Genomic DNA, 22,218 nt, shown 5'->3' with positions numbered 1-22,218 from the left:
TCAAACTGAGGCAACAAGATCTTAACTGGATTCCCCTGTTGTTGACTGACTCACTCAAATCATACATTACCTGGTGTCCCACTGTTTTCTTGTGCTCCTTGTTGGCAGCTTTGATGGCTGGCCTGGCAGAACGGACACTGATTTTGGATGTTCCCTTTCCCACAGGAGTGACGGGCACAGCACCCTTCTCTTCGTGGAATAAGTCTGCCACCATTGGATACTAAAACAAACAACAACACTTGAGCAACTCTGGACCTGCTCACTGGGGAATGAACCCACCCAAGTCACGTTGGTCAGGTCATTTTTTACCCATCTTAAACCTGGAAGGGGAAAAAGGGCAAGAAAAGTGAAAGCAAGAAGCATTGTCTATACAACCTACATCAGGACCATTGGCCATTCTGTCTCATAGTTCATCAGACCCTGAATGTGCAAAAAAAAGAGGCTGAAGTCTTGTCAAGACACAAAACCCCCCGAGTTTTGTGGGCTTGTTTTCAGAATATTCATCCAGCCCTGGCCTCATCAAGGATGCTGCCTGAACAGCACACACCCCAGTAATGGGGTCTCCATGTGAGAAGGTCCCACCATGGCCTCAGAGGCACCCTTGCTTCTCTAACAATTAAAGATACACCAGCACTTCCTCGCTAATTACCTGCCTATCAGCTGAACAAGCAAGGAACACCATTCCACAGCCCTGGATGCACCACATTTGGCTCCTCGGATCCCTAAAGTCTGGGATTTCTGGCAAGCCAGCAGCAACATTTCCACTTCATAAACAGGAGAACAGGTGAGCTGGCAAATGCACTTAATGTCTTTTTTTAATTATTATTATTTAAGGAGCAGGATATTCAAATTTGCATTAGACTGGGGAACTTGAATATTAAGCAAGCCACCTTAAATCTGGCATGGTTAGCAGGGCTGTTAAATTTTCACATCTTGGACTCCAGGACAGTGCCTGCTAAGGATCTGCTTCATACTCACAGTTTTTATTTTGATCTCTGGGGCTCACTCAACTCCTACCAGAACAAAGGCTCTCACCTTCTTTGCCTGATCCTCTATCCCCAAAAAAGAGACATCCTGACAGCTGTTGTACTTGGATGACATGTCACTGCCTTGGATGCTTTGACTCCTGCAAACCTGGGATGTCTGGATGGCATAGGCTTGATACTGTAAGATATCCAACACGGGCTCTGCATCACTATCTCACACTTCACAATGTGGTAAAACCCCTGTCTGTAATTTTGGATTTTGAAATATCCTCTGAACACATAGCTGGAAGTGCCATCCACTCGCTAATCAATAACAGCATTGCTTATTCCTGGAGAAGGATCTCAGAGCTGAGCTTTCGGCTCGCATAATGCAACGCTGGGATCATCCTTAGCAGCCCAGGATCTATTCCACAGGTGCTGGGGGATAAGCAAGAAGGACAGATCCCTCCTTCCCAACTGGCAGAGCCAAAACCATCAGTGCATTATTCATAATTACAAAGGAACTGGAGTACAATACCTATGCAGCATACCTGTATGCTCTCCTCTCCATCAGTAGTCAAAACAGTTTCCCTAATTCAAAGAACATCAACTCTCAACTGTTTTAGCTGACCAGCACTAACAGAACTAATTAGCTGCTCTATAAAGTTTCTTTCACTGTCCTGTTGATGGCATTAATTGCATTCTAATTAGCAGAAGGCAGTTCTGCCTTGGTGGGAGTGCTTCATCAGAGATGTGGTTGTTGATGGAGAGGTGTTTAGGTCCTTGCTGTGTTAAACTGAGTGTTCCCCCTTGCCCTCCACATAGATTTGGTGGGAATACAAACAAGAAAGCAGTGAATACTGTATGCAGGCCTGGTCCTGAGGACAGGACAAAGTCCTCACAGCACAGCCTTCTGCCGCACAAATTTAAGTTTTAATCAAACTAGCACATCTAAGCAGCAGACTCGGCACTGCCACTGCTACTCTCTTCGGTTCAGAGAGACCAGGTTGCTTTTTGCAGCAAAAGAAAATTGGTTTTATTTGTTTATAGCTCTGGGAGGCACATGGCAGTCAAGAGAAAAAAAAAAATCAAACAAAAAAACAGGATAACACAGTCTGCTGGCAAACAGGGGTTAGGGAAACCAAGAGCAGATCATCAGCTTTTAGAGGCTTTTCAGGAGGAAGGTGAGGATGCTCCTGCTGCTCTTTTTCCCAGGACAGCACAGCATAGGCACAGGCTGGTAACAGTCACTGCCCCCATGTCATTAAAGAAATGGCTTAAAGGCAGAAATTCTTCAAACTATCCCCCAAATGTTCTCAGAGCCAAGTGCATTTGAGAGTGTTTTGTGCTGGATCAGAGAAGCTGTGGCTGACCCATCCCTGGGAGTGTCCAAGGCCAGGTTGGACAGGGCTTGGAGCAACCAGGTCTAGTGGAAGGTGTCCCTGCCCACGGCAGGGGTTTGGAACGAGATGGTGATTAAGGTCCCTTCCAACCCAAACCATTCTGTGATTCCATGATCACAAATGCAATGTTGGTGTCGCCTACAAAGCTGCCACCGTGAAGCCACAGGGTCCTAACACCTGACCCCAAGGACCATTACCCTAGTTTGCAGGACGAGTAAACTCAAATCTTGGGTCCCAAGACATTCACATTAATTTTTTACGGTTTGATTTGTTTGGGGTTCTTTTAGGTCAAGCAAACTAGTTGCAAGGAGCAGGGTTTGGTGGTTTTTTCAGCTATTAAATGAAAGTCCAGCCTGCTCTGGTATTATATTATAGTCCCTGTATAGGACAGAGAGACCTATTTCCCCATTTTTTAAAAATCTCTCATTTTCACAGAGGGAGTTCCAGGGTCCCCAACACTCTACAACAATAGACCACATCTCTTCTCTGCAACCAAGTCAAACAGAAATCCCTACCAGACACTGCCAGTTCTGCAGCACTGATTTCAACAGCAAGTTCAGCACTGGCTAAATAATTCATCATACAGCATCAATTATTCCTGGAGGCTACCTGGCATTTCTAATAAGCTCTAATCATGCCCAGATTTTGCCCTGAGAAGCTTCCTGAACATGCAGAGATCTTGATTTGGGCATTATTAACGTCCAGCTTCACAGTTATTAGTCTCACAATTACCCCCACGGATGAGAAATTTGCTCATCCTGTCATCTTCATATGAATTCCTGGTGGGGACACAGGGCAAGCCACTGACAACAGTCAAATAATTTCCCATCCTCATCTCAGAACTTTGACAGGAATAAGCTCCTGCTTAAAATGCTTCTAAAACCACTATTTCCTCCATCTCCCCTCACCCCACTCCTTCTTTAGGGTGCCTTTGGAAGGTGACAGTCAGAAGTAAACCCAAGGGAGGGTGGCACAAAGAGAGGTCCGGATATGTGACACGTTTCCTTGCAATATGCAGGGGAGTCCAGAATCTGTAATGCAAAAAAAACCCAAAACCAATTTAACATACTGGCCCATGCTGTGGCAGGCTTTGAAAAGTTTTGTAGAAAAGCAGATACATTCCTTCCTTAAACCATGCACAGGGTTTGGTGGGACAGCAGTGCCCCAAAGTCACGCAGCCTTTTTTTGGATGCAGGATGTAGGTGTTGGACTTTGCAGGGCTGGGTTTTCATTCTAACTCTTTAATAAAAGCTGCCCCTGGAAGGGATGAGGCTGTCTATGAAGTTTCAGCTCATTAATTGACAATGAAAGACTCAAGGCTGCAGGGAAGAACTTTTGGTCTGGTTTTAAAACAGCAAGTATTTGAAATTCCTTAGATGTCTGTGCTATTGACACCTTTAACCCAATCCCCCCAAGTGCTCATGGAGACAAGAGTGTGGTACTGGAAGTCAGTGTAAAATCTGCTCAATTTATACATAGAGCTGTGAAGTGTCCAACCTGAAGCCCATTGCCAAATGCCCTTTCACTGCAGACAGGACCCACACCAAAGCCTGCAGAGCCCCACAGCTACTGCTCTTCTGCTTCCAACATCCCACCAAATCCCCAGCCCACAGAAATACCAGAGATTTTTAACACTGAGAGCCAAAATGCTCTTTAGCAGGAGACCTGGTATGCAAAGTCAGTCAATACACCCCCGCTGGCACTTGAAGCAATGAGATGTTGACAAGTTGTTTGTACAACACTCAAGAGAAGAAAGGCACAAGGCACGAAATCTTGTAACACAGGAGTGGCAGCGTGATCACGAATATGAGTTGATTTGTTAAAACTGTATACTGGCAGTGGTGTAAAACAGCTCCACAGCAGCTGGGATGCCTCAGAGTTTGGGTAACATTTCCAGCGTTGTGTATTAACCCTATCTTTTGCATACTAATTATTAAAGTAATTAGAAGATACAGGGACATGTATGATGGCCTACAGCTAAGACAAACAGCGATTTTCATATGGAAGGGTGATAGGGTCGTCAAAGCTACCCACAATATACAGATTACACTGCTGACCATGGCTTTTAACCCCAGGATCACCTTACTTTTGAGCAACCTAGTCCAGTGGAAGGTATACTTGCCCATGGCAGGGGGTTGGAACAAGATGATCTCTAAGGTCCCTTCCAATCAAAACCATTCTGTGATTCTATGATAACACCTTCAGTGCCAGCTGATGAGTGGGGAGCTCCAAGCAAGAGTTAAGTGGGATATACAATGCCCAGTAACTAGCTGTTCCTAATTTTGGTTCTTGGTGACCAAATAAGAAGAGGATCAGCAGGTTTGGAAATGATTTCTGTGATGACAGGATACCAACACCAGGGTGAAAGAACATGTATAACCACACGTACCCACACATGGGTGTGACTGTAGCCCCCAGCACTCTCCTCTACCCCCTTTCTCCCTCCTCCACATCCCATGTATTTGCCTCTTTTGCTGCTGTTACATGTTCACATACCCAACATGCTGTGGTATGGCACAGGAACACACAATTTAGCTCCAACCAGGACCACTGCCATGATTTACTGCTTTTACCTTGCTGGCTTTCAGGATGCTGATCTGCTCCTCATACACGGTGTCCCTGTTCTTCTCCAGAAATCCCTCACTCTGGTATTCCACCTAGCAGGAGACAAAAGGAAGCTCAGAGGGTAAAGTCAAACCACACAGGGACAAGGTGCTCCCACCGCTCCCCTGCTATCCAGAGTTCACCTGAAAAACCTGAGAGAGGGAAAGGGGAGAACAACTGGAATTTAAAGGTCACTTTTAAATCAGAAGAAGTGAATCTGAATAAAAGCAAAACCCTTGCTGCAAACACAGATTGTTTCTTAGTTATTGAACTGCTCTGTATGGAAACCAGAGGGGAAAAAACCGTGAAGTTCATCAGTAACTCTACAAGCTCTTTTGTTCATTCCTCATCTTCTTGCAAGCTAATCAATAAACCTCAAAAGATGTCTTGGCTATGTCTCTTGTAGGTCTCTTAGTTTTTGAAACTGCAGAGGGTTGGGATGCAAAGGAACTTAGAAAAACATTCTTTAAAGTATACTTTAGAGAGGACAGAAGAAAATTTCATTTTTTACATTTGAAGTTGGCTGAAATAACTGACCACAAGAAAAAAAAGGGAGGGGAAACTTGCAGAGAGATATTGATTGTGAGGGATACAAGTGCAAAACCAAATGCCTAAGGAAAGGTGAGTACCAACCTTTGCCATGAAAAGTGCCTCTCACATCCAGGGCAAATCTGGTTAGGAGAAGCACCTGTGTGGCAGCAAAGCACCTGCTTGTTGTCTGGCTCCTCAGACACATCCCTGGTCTTTTTTTTTTTTCCCCAACAAATGGGTCTTTGGGATAACTGCAGGCTTTTGAGATTGTCATTTGCCGTGAGTGACACCTGTCACATCAGGGTTTTGATGAAGTTGGAGCCCATGGAGATGCCCCTACAGCTCCAGACACTGGGATTTAGTTTAGTTTAGTCCCACAGTTGGCATCTTCTCCCTCAGAAGGGTGGGATCAGAGAGGATCACCTCTCACCTCCTCCCCACACTGTGCCTCACTGACACTCGCAGCTCCTGCCCTTCAGAAGTAATTCCCCTTTCCAATACATTTTGTGTCAAGCTGCCCTTACAGAAATTCATTTCGCCGCAGCTTTGAAAAAGAGGGTTTTACTCTCCTCTAGAAACCAAGACAATTTACAGCTTAGAGCAACAGTTCTGATGCTGAAGTCCTCGGAGCTGACCTAGACTCGAGCACCGAGCCGAGATATCTGCCACCCAGGCACCCCTGTCACCGAAAAGCAGCTCGCTGGGGCTGTGAACTAACTTTCCCTCACGTGGCTGTTTATTTCCCTTCCGTGCACTTCCCATTTCCAGCCCTGGGTACCTTATCAGCGAAGTGCAGGATGATGAAGGAGGTGTTGGACATGCGGGGTTTCTGGAAGTGCTGGCTGGAGCCGTGGCGGTCGTACAGCTTCTGTGCCCAGTTCTGGTCAGTGCCCCTGGGAACCTGCAAGGTGGGAAGATGGACCAGTTCTAGGAGCGTGTGCTACTCTATTTTCTTGTATACTCCTGACAAACGCACTAAAATTTCACTGCCAGCGAAAAAACACCCAAAGTTCTGGTTCTGTTCCAACAGCCAGAGCTGCTCTTGCTGGAAAAAAAAAATCAAAGATTAAGGGAGTATTTTTACACTTAAGTTACATTAGTTACTCAGGCACCAGCATTATTTTTTTAGTGCTATTTTTGGTGAACGAATACTTCCAGAAACTGCCACCTGAGAAAACATGCGGGAAGTTCTGGTTTATCTCATTTAAAATAATAATAGCAGTACAATAACAATTCTTAGATACTAAAATTAAATAATACTAAAATCATAGTTCTTAAGAAATCTCTGCCTTTTTGGGATCACTTGGATTCCAATCCCATGATGTTTTAACCCCAGTTACACACAGGGCTGGGACTTCAGACCCACATACCTGTCCTGCCACAGCCGAATGATTGCCATGTCCCCTTCCCACACATCCAAATCTCCTGTGCCACGGATGTCCTGGACACCAAACCCTCCCTCTGCCTTCTATTTAGGCTGAAATCAGGACGCAAAATTTGAAAAAATTTGGCCACGGTACAGCAAGATATCAGGTGTTGCCCAAGAAATTGCTTTGGTAGAATAGGGCAGAGAATGGAGAAATCCTAAAAAACTGCAATGACTTAAAAGAACACCTCACAGCACTACCTGGGCTACTGTTCACACATTAACAGTTAAAGAATGCTTGAGCTTACCATCCTCTCCAGCATCTGCAGTTTTTACCCACTAAATAATGGTAAAATTAAGTTAATGCAATATACTGTCAAGATCAGGGAAATTTTGTTTTGTTTTGTTATTTTCTAAGCACATACAGCTGTATAGCAGCATATAAAAATATGCTGGGATTTCAAATATTAAATACATCATTACACTTCCCATACAGACTCATTCTTCCAGGATATATTTAGGTCCTTCTCTGCTAACCAGCCAAAAGCCCAAAAACTCTACAGAAAAACATAAGGGCGTTCGAGGAAAGCACCTAGCTGTACACATATTTTATTTTGTACTTTTCTAGCCCAACGAGCTCGACACAAAACAAAATTCTTGAAAATCAAAGGAAACAAGGAGTGAAATTGTTGCTCTTGAGGGCTGAAGAGCCACAGCTGATGGGTTCATCCCATGGATCACTGCCAGTAGGGCACATATACACACACAAGTTTTAACAGAAAATGACTGACTGGGTAATTTAGGTTAGAAAAAGAGAAGAGCTGGAAGAGAAGTGTTAGGCAATATTTAAAATTGGATGGGACAAAAGCCTAGAAACCACAGAATAACTGTGCAGCATCAGGCAGAGCTCTGGATCATCCATCAGGACTTTACATAGATCTTTATATGAAAAATGACAGAGGAAATAGGGGCAGCAAACAGTGAGAAGGAAACCTCAAGACAGTTGAGGAATATTTCTCAGCGCTGCTCTGAAGCAGCCTTTGATTTCATGACAGCAAACCAAAACACACCAGAAGGGCTCTGGACACTGGGATAAGCATCTCCTGCCTATCCCCAGTAAGGGGGGTGAAATAAATGCAGCAGCCACTCATGCACGCCATGCTACCCCAGATTTATTTATATTTCACAGGTTTTAAGTGTAGCCAATTATGGACACGCATAGAAATAACAGAGAGCATATATAAATATTAAAATGGCACTTAGTTATGCAATTATATACATGTTTTATTTACGCCAGATAGACTTGCACGTTTAAACTACAGGGTTATATAAATGCAGATGGGTTTCTTTTCATCAGTTATATTTAATATTTATATGTAAAAGACATTCTTTCTGGAGCTATCATTAGGTGCCTCCTGCTCAGGACTAAGCCACAGGTGCAGAGCAGGAGCACCTGAGCCGTGGGATGCTGCAGAGAGCAGATTTACCCTGCACCAGCTCTCTTCTAGGCCATCCACTTTGCTGAAAAACCTGCTTATCTCAGAGCTGAACTTCAAAGGCCTCGCTCCTGCCTCCCAGAAAGAGGGTTTTGCCCTACCCTGCTCACTGTCCTGCAGCCAGAGTATTTTTAGCTGCCTGAGGAGCACCTGACTGGGACCAAGTTCCAGAGATAAAAAATAACAGGGCCATTATCTGCACTATTATAACAGCTTTTGGTATTAGCTTGGCAGTTTAAGGCCTTTAGAGCCACGGAGAAAGTTATTTAAAGACTATCTCATCTCTTTTTTAGGGGCTGGGGAAGACGAAAAGCGACTGCCTTGCAAGTTTTGCATGGAATCTTTAAACAAGGTAAAACTTACACCAGGAATAGCACACAGGGTCAGCGCTTCTGCTCGTCCTCCTTGTCGTGCCCCTGTCACTCCTCACAAAATGGGTGGGACAGTGTAATCCCTCCATACACTCTCCTCTGAGCTGTCAGGAGCTACTGCAACCGAAATCAAACCCACCCAGCACAGCCAGGGTCACCCCACAGGCTCATGTCTGCCCATTCTGCAACCTGGGATAGTGGGAGGTCATGCCCCTCCATGGCAGGGGATTGGAAAGAGGTGGTCTTTAAGGTCCCTTCCAAACCAAACCATTCCGAGATTCTACAATTCAAACCTAATGATCTAAAAGTGAACCCCCTGAAAGTCATTTACATATTATTTCTTTTGTCCTTAGCTCCAGTACAAGTTAAAGCCTGAAAAAAGCCTGGGCTTCCTCTGCACTGCAGAGCCACGTTCCAGTGCAAGTGATGTGCCTGACTTTAAAGTCATCAAAGCTGACAGCATGACACGGGGGAGGTTGTTCTGCCATCGGATCGGGCGGCCCGCCCGAAAGGAAAGCCCAGAGGTCCAACCTCTGCCCGTGGAGCAGAAATCCCCCTGGACAGGACAGGGCAGCACAGGAAGGCGATGTGCTCATTTCTGATGCTCAAAAAACTAACGAGTCCAGACAAGGAAAACACATTTGCTCAGATACCCAAGTTCACAGCGACGCGCGGAGACAAGAGGGATTGAAAACCAGTCAGCCAGAAACAGACTTCAGTGTTTCTGGCACTTGACAGAAGGACACGGGAAAGGTTAAAGAGCATCTTTTGAACAACACTAGAAAATGCATTTGGCACATTAACAGCATAACACAATGGCAACGTGCCATAAAACACAAAACAGAGCCACAAAAGAAGAGCTCAAGAACGTGAGGGAGTCTGTGGGTTTGGTGAGAAACATCCCCCTTCGGCAGCCTCGGGGTCAGGCTGCTCCACAGCAGAAATGATTTCACCAAGATCCCTAACAAATCTTGGACAATTGTTCTGCAAAATCTGGTTCTGCAATTGACACATGAACCCTTCCAACCAGCCTGTTCTTGACAGAACCCTTTTCGATGCATTCCATGCTAACGGACAGGGTTTTTTTTCATTAACTTTTCATTCCCACTACCATCCCAACAGCACAGGCAAAAGCACGAAAGCAGTGAGGCTGCAGGACACCTTACAGAGAAACTTGGGCATCCAGAGCAATCTCTGACTGTACTCCCAAATCACAGAATCACAGAATGTCCTGAGCTGGAATGGACCCACAAGGATCATCAACTCCAACTCCTGGCCCTGCCCAGGACCACCCAAGAATCATCCCACGTCCCTGAAAGCCATGTCCAAGGCACTTGGGAAGCATGTGGAAGACAAGCAGCACTCCCACAGGGAAAGCAGTTTCAGCCCCAAAAAGCAGGACAGCTTATCCAACTTTGACTCAGAGGCTTCACTGCATTTCTCAGAGGGTTTTCCGTTTCCTCTGAAGATAATTAAGGTCTCTTGAAAAACCAACCCCAGCTGGCTGCACCTCTCCAGAGAGTGCAAGTCACTCTTCACACATCCCCTCAAACCTCGAAACCTTTGAAGTCTTCCTAAGAAGTGTGTTGCCCCCTCCACCAAAGTAATTTCCTTCACAACTAGTGCGACCATAACCTAAATGCATTCCAGACATCCAAGCAGCCCTCTCACAGCTGGATTTTCAGAAGACAGACTCCCTCTTTCATGCTCATTTCTTCTGACAGGCTCTACGTTCATCTCCTTGCTCCCCTCAAGAACTTTGCTCTCATCCCAAATTATTTCCCACCACCTCACTTTGTCCCGCGGTGACTCCATGCACACTTCACATCTCTCCACAGGGAGGTCCTCCTGGATGCCCTTCTGCCCTTTCCCATCTCTTCAGGGTCATCAGTCTGTGCTTGAGCACTTCAACATCATGCCATCATGGTGCATGGGACATGGAACTCTTGCTGTTCCTCTGACACTTTTTTAGGCCAAAGCAAAACCAAGAGATTCCAAAAGCTCTGGGGAGACAAAACTCCAGTGCAGGAAACAGGGAAAAGGCACTTCAAGAACTCCACAGTCACTTAGCAGAGGACACAGGTCACAGTCCATGGAGATTATAAGGATTCCTGGGCAGACCAAGGGTGTAACTGGAGGTAGGACCAAATGAGCTCCAGAGGCCACCTCCAACCTTAACGATTCTACAACAGCTTCCAAATCTTAAGATTTCAAAGCTGTTTTAAAAAAAACCCAAACATAAATATCTACCTCCTGGATAGGGATTTTTCACGAAGGCATGAAGTGACAGAACAAGGGGGAATGGCTCCACACTGCCAGAGGGCAGGCTTAGATGGGATATTGGGAAGAAAGTCTTCCCTGTGAGGCCCTGGCACAGGTTGCCCAGAGAAGCTGTGGATGCCCCAGCCCTGGAAGTGTCCAAGGCCAGGCTGGATGGGGCTTGGAGTAACCTGGGCTAGTGGAAGATGTCCCTGCCCATGGCAGGGGGGTAGAACTGGATGAGCTCTAAGGTCCCTTCCAACTCAAACCATTCTATGATTCTATATCTTAAAATCTTTTTTAAGAACTAAGGCTTTTCTCATTTGCTTTCATGAGACAGGTTTAGTCCTTAACACTCCAATCTCAGTTCAAGAGTCCTCTCTTTCATTGCTGATTCCTGTTTCAATTTTTCTCTAAACAGGGACAAGACTCTCCTATGACCTTCACTAGCTGAACTGCTTCAGCAAGTTCCCAGTCACCTCCTCCCCATCCACACACTAAAGATTAAAAAAAAAAAAAATCCATACTGTGAAACAAGAACATTAGTGACAAACCCTCTGCATTTTGCTAGTGAGTCATTATGTAGCCAGGATCCCCTCGATGCCCTTTCAAGTCCCAGAGTACATTTATCCACCACCCGGGCCCTTTCAAGTCCCAGAGTACATTTATCCACCACCCGGTGTCCTAACGAGGTGATGTGCAATTACCCTATTGTGGTCCCACCCTGAGAGGTGAAACACTTCCATGGGGGTAAAGGTTTTCATCCATAAACTGGTGTTTTCAGTTGACAGGTTTTGCTGAAATTTTCATAAAACTGAAGAACACTTACATGTTATTATAAAAGAGGTGATTACAGGGCCTATAATAAGGGCCTCTGACTAATGACAGCATCCCCCACTGACAGGTAAATAACCAGAGAATTGACATTTTATGTGGGGGGGAATAGATCTCATGATTCGGGGGGGGGTTTTTTGGTAAAAAAATAAGCACAGACAAAAAAAAATAGTACCAGGCAGATCTGCAGCAAAGTTGCCCACATTAGTAGTGGTGCATGGGAGTTGCTCTGTCTAATGCAATGTCGCCAGCAGCAACCAGTGCCACGTGCCCCAGAGAGGAGCCTAGGGTGTTACTCCCAACGAGACACAAGGGTAATTTCATTTAAGATCCTCAAAGTTATCCAGGAGACAGTTTGAGACTGAAAAATTTAGCAGGCCTAATAGCACGGACACCAGAAGAAATGGTACTGAATATCAAGCAAACACTGTGACCTCCTTCCGAGCCAGCTCTGGCTGAGACGCTATTTTTAAGGACATCAAATTAAGTTTAATTTGTTCTCATTTTTAAGGAGTATTCCTGAGAGAAGATTTGAAAAGTCAAAGTCCCAACTCTGGCTCATCACAAGGAGATAGATGGAGTGTCTGTACCCCAGCTGAGCTGGGGATGTGCAGGCTGGGACAGCCCCATCGTGCCTGGGAAGGCAAACGCGTGACAGGTCACCCTCTTCCCAGACAAGGACAGGTCATACACCTCCTTAAATCCATCCCAGCAGGGGCATTAGTCTAAATAATGGATCCAAAACCTTTCTTTCTGATGCAACATGATATTTCTGTTCTCGGGCCACCAGATCTGTCCTCTACTCATGGATCCCACAGAGCCAACAGGAATTCCTTGTGTCCTTATCACCTTGGCTATCCTGGCCAGGGCCCCTTCCCTACTTCAGCTCTCTCACCACCCTTTGTCTCATCCCTCCCTGCCTTTGTTCAAAAATGCTCAAAGATCTTCCACAACCAGTACGACATTTCCAGTCACAGAATATATCCAAGTCTCAATGGAAATTCCTCCCAAAGGACAACTTGCTGGATCACACCATAGCAAAACCAGTCTGAGGCTCCTCAGGGCAGGTACATCCATCAGGAAGGCTGTTCCTATCCCCTTCCAAAAAAAAAGACCTTCAAAACAGGCATCCCAGCTTCTCAAGAAAATCTCCCATCTGACCCTTCTTGTTCCTAGGTATATTTGGTAATTCATGACTGAACAAGGAGTGAATAAGAAGTCCAACCTTTCTTATGGATTCTCATGAAGGTTTGCCATTCTGGCCTTTCTTAACTTTTAAACAAGATTTAGTTTTGGCCAGTATGAGAGACAAAGACAGAGAGAGTGCAAAAGAGAGCAAACTGCTCTCCAACACTGCAAGTCTCTGAAGTCTGTGCACTGAATGCAATCAGCTTCACCCCAAATAGCTACTGCAAGAGGACTCAGATTTCCCTTGAGACAAAATAAGGCTTGAGACAAGGAGGAACTCCAGCTCCTGGATAACACCAAAGCAATCAAGTTTGGAGCAATGGCTATTCCTAACTACAGCCAGGCCAGAAACATCAGCACTGGCAGCACATGGTGAGATCAGGCACCAGGCTGGTAGCAAACACTTGCCAAGGAGGCTCTGGAGTGTTCTAAAGCAAAGCAAATGCCAACAGCCTACCCTTGCCACAGGCACCCCAGCAACACACATGAAGGAGGTTTTTACCCTCTTGCAAGATGCCTCAGGTTAAAGCCTATTATTTAACCTTTTAGAAAAACACTTTTTACCTTGCACTCTTCATCCAGCAGGTCCAGGATCCCAAGTTTGGCCTCTATAAGGTCTATGCAGGGCTGGTTATCATAGAAATCTATGAGAGTCCAAGGGATTCCCTCCTTCATGTACTCTTCTTGTTCCAGTTTAAACACGTGCTGAGAGTGGAAGAACAGCGGAGTTACTGGCCGTGACCCCAGCCAGCCCCTTCCACATCCACCCCCCTGTCCCCTCTGGAGTGCAGTATTCCACGAGAACATCCAGAAGCCATAGAGGCTTTAGGTGCCCTCACATTCAGCCTATGCAGGCTCTGCCATCTACACAATTTAGCTTCTGGCAAGGAAAATAAAAGCATTACACTCGGAAACCACTCCCTGCCACGGGGCAGGGGAAAATAAGGCTTTAAATGACTTTCACTAGAAAATGACTGAAGCTGTCACTACATTGAGGTGGAAGCCATATATTGAAGTGGCAATGACACATATATCTCTTGGGCTGACAAAAATCCCCCTCTCCTTCATTGCTCTGATGATTAAAGCAACGACCTGCAGCAGGAGCTCAGCCAGGGCTAAGAGTGCATCCCCCCATCTGCTTCACAAAAGAGCACCCATCATCCTAGAAGGGATATCAGCAGCAGCATCTGACCAAATCAGGGACACTTCTATTGCAGCCTCTTATTCAAAAAAACGGATAACAAAAAAAAAAAAGCCTCTGTGTGGCTTACGTATCTCAGAACTCTGCCCAAGCAGATAAATTGTCTCTGGCTATTTCTGAGATACTCTAAAGCATATTAAAAATGATTTTTCAAATGCACTTTTTTCCCTCAAAGATAGCTCTTTAAAATCTCTTCAAACATGTCATCTCAGAGTTTGGATTTATAAGCTTCAGAAGTGATAGTTAGACATACCAAGTAAGATATGAATAGTGCAAATACAATCCATAATTTACTTTTCATTTTTAGCAGCAGTGATCTATCTGATGCCTTAGATAGACTGCAAATGTTCATGGCCATGCATATGATATGGTTTCAAAGGGCCAAACTAATCTGCAGTACTTAGCTGCTCAAATTTAACAAGTTTTCCCTTGCATCCTGAAACTGATAGTAATTTCTCCCCTGCTTACAATCAAAGCAGAAGACAACCCCCTTACTGGTTTCATTTCCAGTGCAGGCAAGCACTTGTTTCTAATAAAATAGGAAAATCTCCGGGTTTTGTGAGGCATGTCCAAGTGAAAAGCGGGGAGTGTGTCCAATCCTGCTATTTAATACAGAGTTTTCATTTCACAGATTTAAGCCACACTTAATGGGCAGGTTTCCACACCCATACTTTAACTTACACTGGAAATCAGGACCTGGCACAAGACGATCCAGATTTTGCTTTAGGACTGAAACTACACCAAGAAAAAGGCAAATTATATGCTTACTCAAAACCCTAGTGAACCTTTGCATAAAACATAAAACCTATTTCCAGTATCAAGCTTATACATCAACAGAGCAACATTTTTCAGCCTGATGGGAATATTAAGTGCCATTTCAGTGCAATGCTTGGGAGAGAGGTGTCCCAGGGACTGCATTCATACTGACCACACGATCTGTCCACACTGCAGGTGAATGCCATTAAACAGAAGCCAGACATACAACAATCTTGCCTTGTTACATTTTCTGCTAAGTTCTGTGGAACATTTCCAAGCTGACCTTACCAAGTTGAACTGCTGCTGGAGCTTTTCGTTGGCGTAGTTGATACAGAACTGTTCAAAGCTATTCACTTCAAACGTTTCAAACCTGCAAAGCAATGAATAAATCAGCATTAAATGTTGCTTTGTCTCAAAATCTACTTTCCCCCTCCCCCCCCAACGGTGTCATCTGTGTGATGGGGAACGGCAGGTATTCAGCTGTCTCCTTGCATGCCTTCTATCCCAGATCTACACTTTATTCCTCAAAACATCTCTCTCTCCTCGGCACAACTCAAGGGATTCAAGAGGTCTCTCCTGCTATGCACGAATGAGACACTTGGCACAACTGCAGCTTCCTGCCCATCAGGCAGAAGCGCTGTCTGAGACAAGAAATGTAACAGCCTCTCTTGGGGAAAAATATTATGAAATATTAAGTCCAAATATATTCACTGCAAAGGCGATGAAGAAACAGGAGCCGCTGTCCTAAAAGACCCAAGGAGCTATTTTTAATGGAATTCAAGAGAGCAGAAAAAGAAGGAACTGAATTTGTAATTATAGCTTCTGTACTGCGTCCCTGTTAGCACAAAACCTGCACACACGTGAGCAAGCAACTTCTGGAAGGCAGAGGGGAAAAATGATGATTTCAGCTCCAATTCCATGTTCCTTAGAGGAAGTTTGGAGCTGGACTCACTGGTCCCTCTCTTCACCAGCTTCCAAAACTCCGCTCACCAAATCATTATCCCACCTTTCCACATACTGACTCCAAACCAAGCTCAAAACTGGCTTCCTAGTCACAATTAGAAGGGAAAAAAATATGCAGTTTTAGTAATGTGAACTACAGGTAAGCAGCAGAGAGCCAGCAGAGCCCCCGGGGCTGAAGCACGTGACATCCAGGGACAGGCACAGGGAGCCAGGCCTGCTCTTAAAAAAAACAAAGAAGACCTTTTCAGCTACACAGGGAATTGTTTTTTATTTATTTCTATTTTTAAGGCACAGTTGGAAGGGGGAGGAGGGAAGGAAATCTTTGACACCAGACTGTAAGGATTAAAAGAAGGGGAGAAGTGGGAAGGCTCCCTGTGTTTAATGAGTAAGCTGCTGTAAGGATAAATACGTGGCTAAATAATTGTTCGGGTAATAGGCACTGTAGGAGCCGGCAGAACAATCTTAAAGCACTAAATAAACGAAGCCCTTTTTTTTCCCATCACCCCTCCCCAGAATAATCAGTATTTCTGCTGCTTTCTGAGGACTATCTGCACGTTACCCAGGTCATGCAGTTATTCCCCAGGTATTACCAGGTGCCCTCACCACATAAAATGCTTGAGACCTTGGGGAAATACAACACAAAAAGGCAAAAGAGAAACGAGAATGGGAGAAACAAGCTGCTTTTGTGCTTTTATCAGTCCCACAGCCCTTGAGGAAACCTCGGACTGCTTCCCCTCTGCCTGTCCAGGGCTGGCATTGCCCCCGGAGTTGGTGCAGCCTGCGCCAAGCAGAGAATGCTCAATCCTTTCCCTCACAGTCTTTAACACAATGAAATCTGGTCTCTGGGACAACAAATATTTATATTAAACACGTGGCCTGAGCCTCAGTGATGAGCATGTCCTTGAAGAGCTCCCACTGTGTTTGATCTTGGTTGCACAGCCATCGTGCCGAGCAGGTCGGTACCTTCAGCTCTTGCAGCTAAAGGGATGTGACTTGCCCAAGATTCCTTGGAAACACAACTCCTGCAGGTTCATGATCACAGCAACAGGGCAAGAAAAGATTGAATTAAAACACAGATGAAGAGGGATGATGAGCTGGGTAGAAAAACACAAGAGCGGGACTGCAAGAGGAAAAGAAATCGGAGTAGAAACTTTATATCCAATTCAGAGACACCAGATGAGGTTTATGAACCTTCTCAGTGAGTGCCAGCCAGGGGCAGAGCAGCTGTACAACATCAGCTCCAAGGGAGATCTCACTAAATTGCTTATTAAGGGACCCTACCAGCTCAATTTTCTGATTGACAGAGCAGATCAGTCACCAGCTCTACATGTGTGCTGGCCAGGAGGTTCCACCTGCTCAGAGTGACTGCACCAAGGCAACATCCTAATAGGAAAAGCAAACCAGAGCCTGTTTGGTTTCTATTCATTTTAGTGCACTAGATCTTGATGCAAAAAATAAGCATATTCACCGCTCCAGCCCATCCCTGTGACTCCCCAGGAGGCACGTTCAGCTTGGAGGCAGTAGACTTCAGGGGGCAAACACTATATTTTGGTTTTGCTACTGCTCCCCATTCTGCCGTGTGACTTGTATCTCCTAAATCCGCTGTAGCACCAGGGTGTATACTAAAATATTTAAAGTTCATAAATAAGTCCAGCATACAGCTGGCCACCTGGGTGTTCACACTTCCCTTCACATGGCAAAAACAAGCCATCCCCGCCAAGTCCAGGAATGCCACGTGAACCCACTCCTCAGACAGACTGCAGTACTGCTGCTATGGCTTTCAATAAATACAGGAGGGCTTTCAATGCTGCACCCTGTCACCTCAATGTTAATAGAGAATTAGGGGTGCAAAGTCGAGCATTAGAAAATTAGGAGACAAATCCTACAGCCTCTGCATTTTCTCTCAGAGCTCAATCCCTCTCCCAGAGGAAAAGAAAAAACAACAGACATTTGGAAAAATACTTCTAATATTTGGCAAAATGCATTAAAACTCCCTAAAAACCCAAGTTTGGGGAACCAAACCGCTTTTAAGGACTGCAGAGTCAGGTTATCATTACCCAAATTCCCTGCATTGTTAATCACTCAGCATTTAGACAGAAACACCCATTTCCAAAAGGGATTTTTAGGACACCAGATTCTCACAAGCACTACAGGCAGAACACAGACATCCTTCCCCTGCAAATCTGCCTCTTTCAACAGGACCCATAGATCCTTGTGGGAAAAAACCCTGCTGCACCCCATGGTGACAGCAGTGCCGTAAAAGCATCAGTTTGCCCACGCGCTGGATGTGATGCACAGACCTGCAGCTAAAGGAGGCTTTTCTTCCACACTAACAGGTTTTCAAGCCCAGCTTAATCTTTCATGAGCATTATCCTCAAGTCTCTTTTCATTCAGATTTCTGAAATCCTGATTTCCTAACTCAGGCATCCAATTTTCTGTATTGACCCACTACCGCCCACACGGCTCCATGTCAGAGCTTTATTTATCACATCCCAGCCTGCAGAAATTTTCATCTGTGGAGACACTTATGGGAAACAGCTTCTCTACCTCATACAGTCTTCGAATAAGACTGTGCCATTCCCACTTAGTTATTTAAGATCTTCCAGGTCCTGTGCTACCTACTGAGGAGAGCCCAGAAACCTGCAAACCTGTAAGAGCCACCTCACCATCTCAAGCTATCCCACTGAAATCCCCAAACAAACAGAACAGTATTCTTATCATTCTTGATAGAAGTGTTCCTGTAAGCCTTGCCATATGGCAGCATTTGCTGATGGAGATGAGCAGAGTGGGCTGAACTGATGCTCCAGCACTTTCTAGCTTCCTTTCTGCTGCTGTGTTTGTCCAGCAGATGTGAAAATCAACATCCCAAACACCAGTAGCTGTAGAAACCTCATGGGAGGGTTTATACACAAGATCCAACTCAGGCAATTGTATAGGCATTACAGCCATAAAAGCTTTCTGGTTTTTTGTTCTGACCCAGCACTGCTTTGGCAGGGTTTCATTCTGAACTCCAGGTTCATTTAGATCTGACAGACCTTGCGAGGAGCCTGGTATGAGAGGAGATTTGGGACTGAGCAAGCACAGCGACTGCACTGGCTTAGGGACTGGTTCCTGGAGCAGCTACAACTTATGCATTCCACCTCCCCCTCCAAAACAGGAACAGCTCAGCATTTTAATATATTAAGGCAACACAGCAGGCCACTGCTGTCCCATTTAGAACCACGGAACCATCAAATGATTTGGGTTGAAAGGGTTCTTTGAAGGTCATCTAGTCCAGCCCCCCTGCCATAGGCAGGGACACCTTCCCCTATCCCAGGTTGCTCCAAGCCCCCTCCAACCCGGCCTTGGACACCACCTCTCTGGGAAACCTCGGACTTCTCCCCTTGTCCTTGCTCCCCAGAGAGACAGAAAAAGGACAGTGTTGAAAGAGTGAAGGGTAAAATCCAAACCCACAAGATCTCTTTCCTTTTCCACCCCATAAATGACAGAATCCCTTTTTTCTCCTCCACCTTCTCCTACTTTGCAGCACTTCAGCTAAAATGAACTCTTCGCAAACAACTCTCACATCCCTCATCTACCAGCACTCAAGTGCCGGGATGACAGACCAAGCAGTGACTGGTACCCAGCCCAAATCTGAAGAAGCTCATTGCCCCTGAGGCTGCAAGCCTTGTAAGAGCTTTTTGCACCTTATGGCCCTTATGCCACAGGTTCACAAACTCCTCCAAAAGCTCTCACTGGCACAAGGGCCCTGCGACAGCGGTTCACAGCTGAAGAAGCAAAGTACTTTCCTCAAATCTCAGAGCAACCTCAGGCAGAGCCAAGTGCAGTCTTTGGTCTCCACACTGGCACCTTTACCATGAGCTCACCCTGAGCTCAATGCACACGAGACAGAAATCCCAAATGAGAACAGCACAGGATGTAAATCCCAAAAGCCAGCACTCAAACAGAACGGTTTTGGGGTCAGATTGGACAATCCAAAGGAGGATCCAAACTGCAAACTACACATGATGGTGCTTTTTTGTGCTTCTTTCCTATCATTCCCATCACCTGCATAAGCCGAGGCCAAGAGTACCTTGCAAGAAGGGCAAAGCAAATTATGATGTGCAAGGTAAATTATGATGTGCAAGGCAAATTACAAAGGGCGAGACAAATTACAAAGGGCAAAACAAGGGCAAATTAAACTGCCCTGAAAAGCAGAAACCGTGCCTACCCATAGATATCGAGCACGCCGATGAAGGAGTGCTGCTTGACAGTGGTGTGCAGGGCCTTGTTGATGTGCTGCACGATCCAGTTGAAGAGCTGGGCGTAGATGTGCTTGGCCAGGGCGTTCCTGGCGTTCACCACCTGGTGCAGGGACATGTTCTTGACGTAGGTCTCAGCCGTGGTGACGAGCTTGCGGTTGCAAAGCCAGTGCTGCATCTGGCTGAGCTCCACGCCCAGCAAGCCACAGAAGTTCTTCAAGTGCTCGTCCTCGCTCTGGGAGAGGGGGGTGAGAAGCAAAGTCAGCAGGCTGGTGACACCCCAAACTGGACCTTTAACCCCCAAGACCTTTGCAAGGAATTAGCGGTGTTCCATAACTATCTAGGGAGAGACTGTGTCCCTCTGTGGTTGGCAGGAATGGAGAAGCAATGACACTCATCCAGTTGTGCCAGTCTTCATGGACATGAGTGGAACAGCTCACACAGAGCTCCAAACAGTGGCACCACAGCTCGGCTCTGCTCTGGTTATCCTTGAGGTCTCAGTTTTCACTAAGAGCAGATTTCCAGAGGACAGAGCAACCTCCACTTTACTACTCCTTGAGCTGCAACCACACACTCCTTCAGAGCAACCTGGATTAAGCTCTTAAACTAAGCTTAAGCTTTGCCATGACACCTTTTACAAACTAACTCCATTTTGAATAACAAAGTTATAAATTGTGCGTTACAAGAAGGGCCTGGGCTTTGAACAATTAACAAAATTAGATGTGAACTTCATTTTCCCCAGTGCAATGTATTCCCCCCCGCCCCATCAAACTAAGGCAAGGCAGTTCTGAGTCCCTGTTGTGCTAAGATAGTGGGCACTGCCTTTTGGACAAGGAGAAAACAGTTTCCTTTTTTTCCACGTAATAATATATATGTAAAGGCAGTAAATTGTTTCCAGTTAGATATGTGCACGTACAAATGCTGAATGGGTTTGGGGATGGAGAATAAAAGTGCACTTTACGAGAATTCTAGAATGCTTTATTGCTATCATACCCTTTTGACTACAGATTCAAAGGCATAACAGAACTGATTTAATACCTTGCAGTTACATCTGAAGGTAATTAAACAATACGAACTTCATTAGCAGAACTCAACATTGTCAAAGCAGACCTCTTTCAACATATCCATGTTGCCAAATATCAAGTAAATTACTCCACCACCTAATGCATCGAACACCAAGGTATCTCAAGGGTGACGCTAAAACTGTGTGCAGAACCCATTTTAATACTTTTACTAGGAACAAACTACCCAGCCTGAGATGCAATGATAATTTACAGGACAGTATTTTCCAAATAATTGCCTTTTTTTCCCCCCCTACCTCTGAACAAACAGAAACAGAAAAATTGCCGCTAAGGCATGTTTTGTATTATTTATTCTTGCTAATTTACTGTGCAGTGCTCCTTTGGATGCTAGATTGGCTGCATCACAAGCAGCAGCTCCATGGCTTTGCCTGCAGGAAAGTGGTTTTAGAGCATCACACCTTCTGCTGGTGGAGTCACCGTTCCCCAACACTGTGCACTAGGTGTTCTAAGGAAGCAGGAAGAGTTAAAGATGTGTTGGGATGTAAGATGATAATCTTTGATTTATCTTGCCTACAGGCTGGCCAGAGAGGAGGAGCAATTCACTGTCTCCAAGGAAAAAACAAAGCGACTAGGAAATTATAATGTGTTTCCAAAAAAAAAAGACAAAGAAAATCAGGAGGAAAAGGGCTTTCTACTAAAGCATGCTGCTGTGAAGCTCAACACATCCAACATGTCCTGATTTATGAGCATAGCAAACTCCCCACATGCCCCACTCCAGCTGGTGACCTACCGACAGACTACAGGCTTCACTTCCTCGTTCCACTTGGATTTCCAAGTTCCCAAGGTGCAGAATGGCCGCAATTATCCTAAAAATGGTCATCTGATGAGACTCCTTCACTCCTGCGTGAACAATTGATAGCTGATTGTCACACCAGAAAACAAACAGCAATTTTCAGTTTATTTGAAGACGGTCAAGGTGTTTGATTTCCTTCCCAGGCTGCTGGTTTTCAGAATTATG

The 22,218-nt window shown here is 45.3% G+C and overlaps 1 protein-coding gene across 1 annotated transcript in view; it reads right to left on the bottom strand.

The window, feature by feature from the left end:
* The window catches only part of MYO5B (myosin VB), a 142,504-nt gene that overhangs the window by 61,535 nt on the left and 58,751 nt on the right, over window positions 1–22,218 (bottom strand). The window contains exons 9-15 of the mRNA XM_017819736.1: window positions 21,991–22,100; window positions 20,148–20,413; window positions 15,263–15,344; window positions 13,582–13,722; window positions 6,282–6,404; window positions 4,942–5,025; window positions 71–220 (exon numbers count right to left, since the gene is read on the bottom strand). Coding sequence (XP_017675225.1) covers window positions 71–220; window positions 4,942–5,025; window positions 6,282–6,404; window positions 13,582–13,722; window positions 15,263–15,344; window positions 20,148–20,413; window positions 21,991–22,100 — 956 coding nt within the window. The remainder of the gene's footprint in view (window positions 1–70; window positions 221–4,941; window positions 5,026–6,281; window positions 6,405–13,581; window positions 13,723–15,262; window positions 15,345–20,147; window positions 20,414–21,990; window positions 22,101–22,218) is intronic.

This window comes from Lepidothrix coronata, unplaced genomic scaffold (genome assembly GCF_001604755.1).
Source record: "Lepidothrix coronata isolate B3197 unplaced genomic scaffold, Lepidothrix_coronata-1.0 Scaffold77, whole genome shotgun sequence".
Lineage (NCBI taxonomy): Eukaryota > Metazoa > Chordata > Aves > Passeriformes > Pipridae > Lepidothrix > Lepidothrix coronata.
The sequence above is the reverse complement of the archived record's forward strand: the minus strand, read 5'-3'. Positions and strand labels throughout refer to the sequence as shown.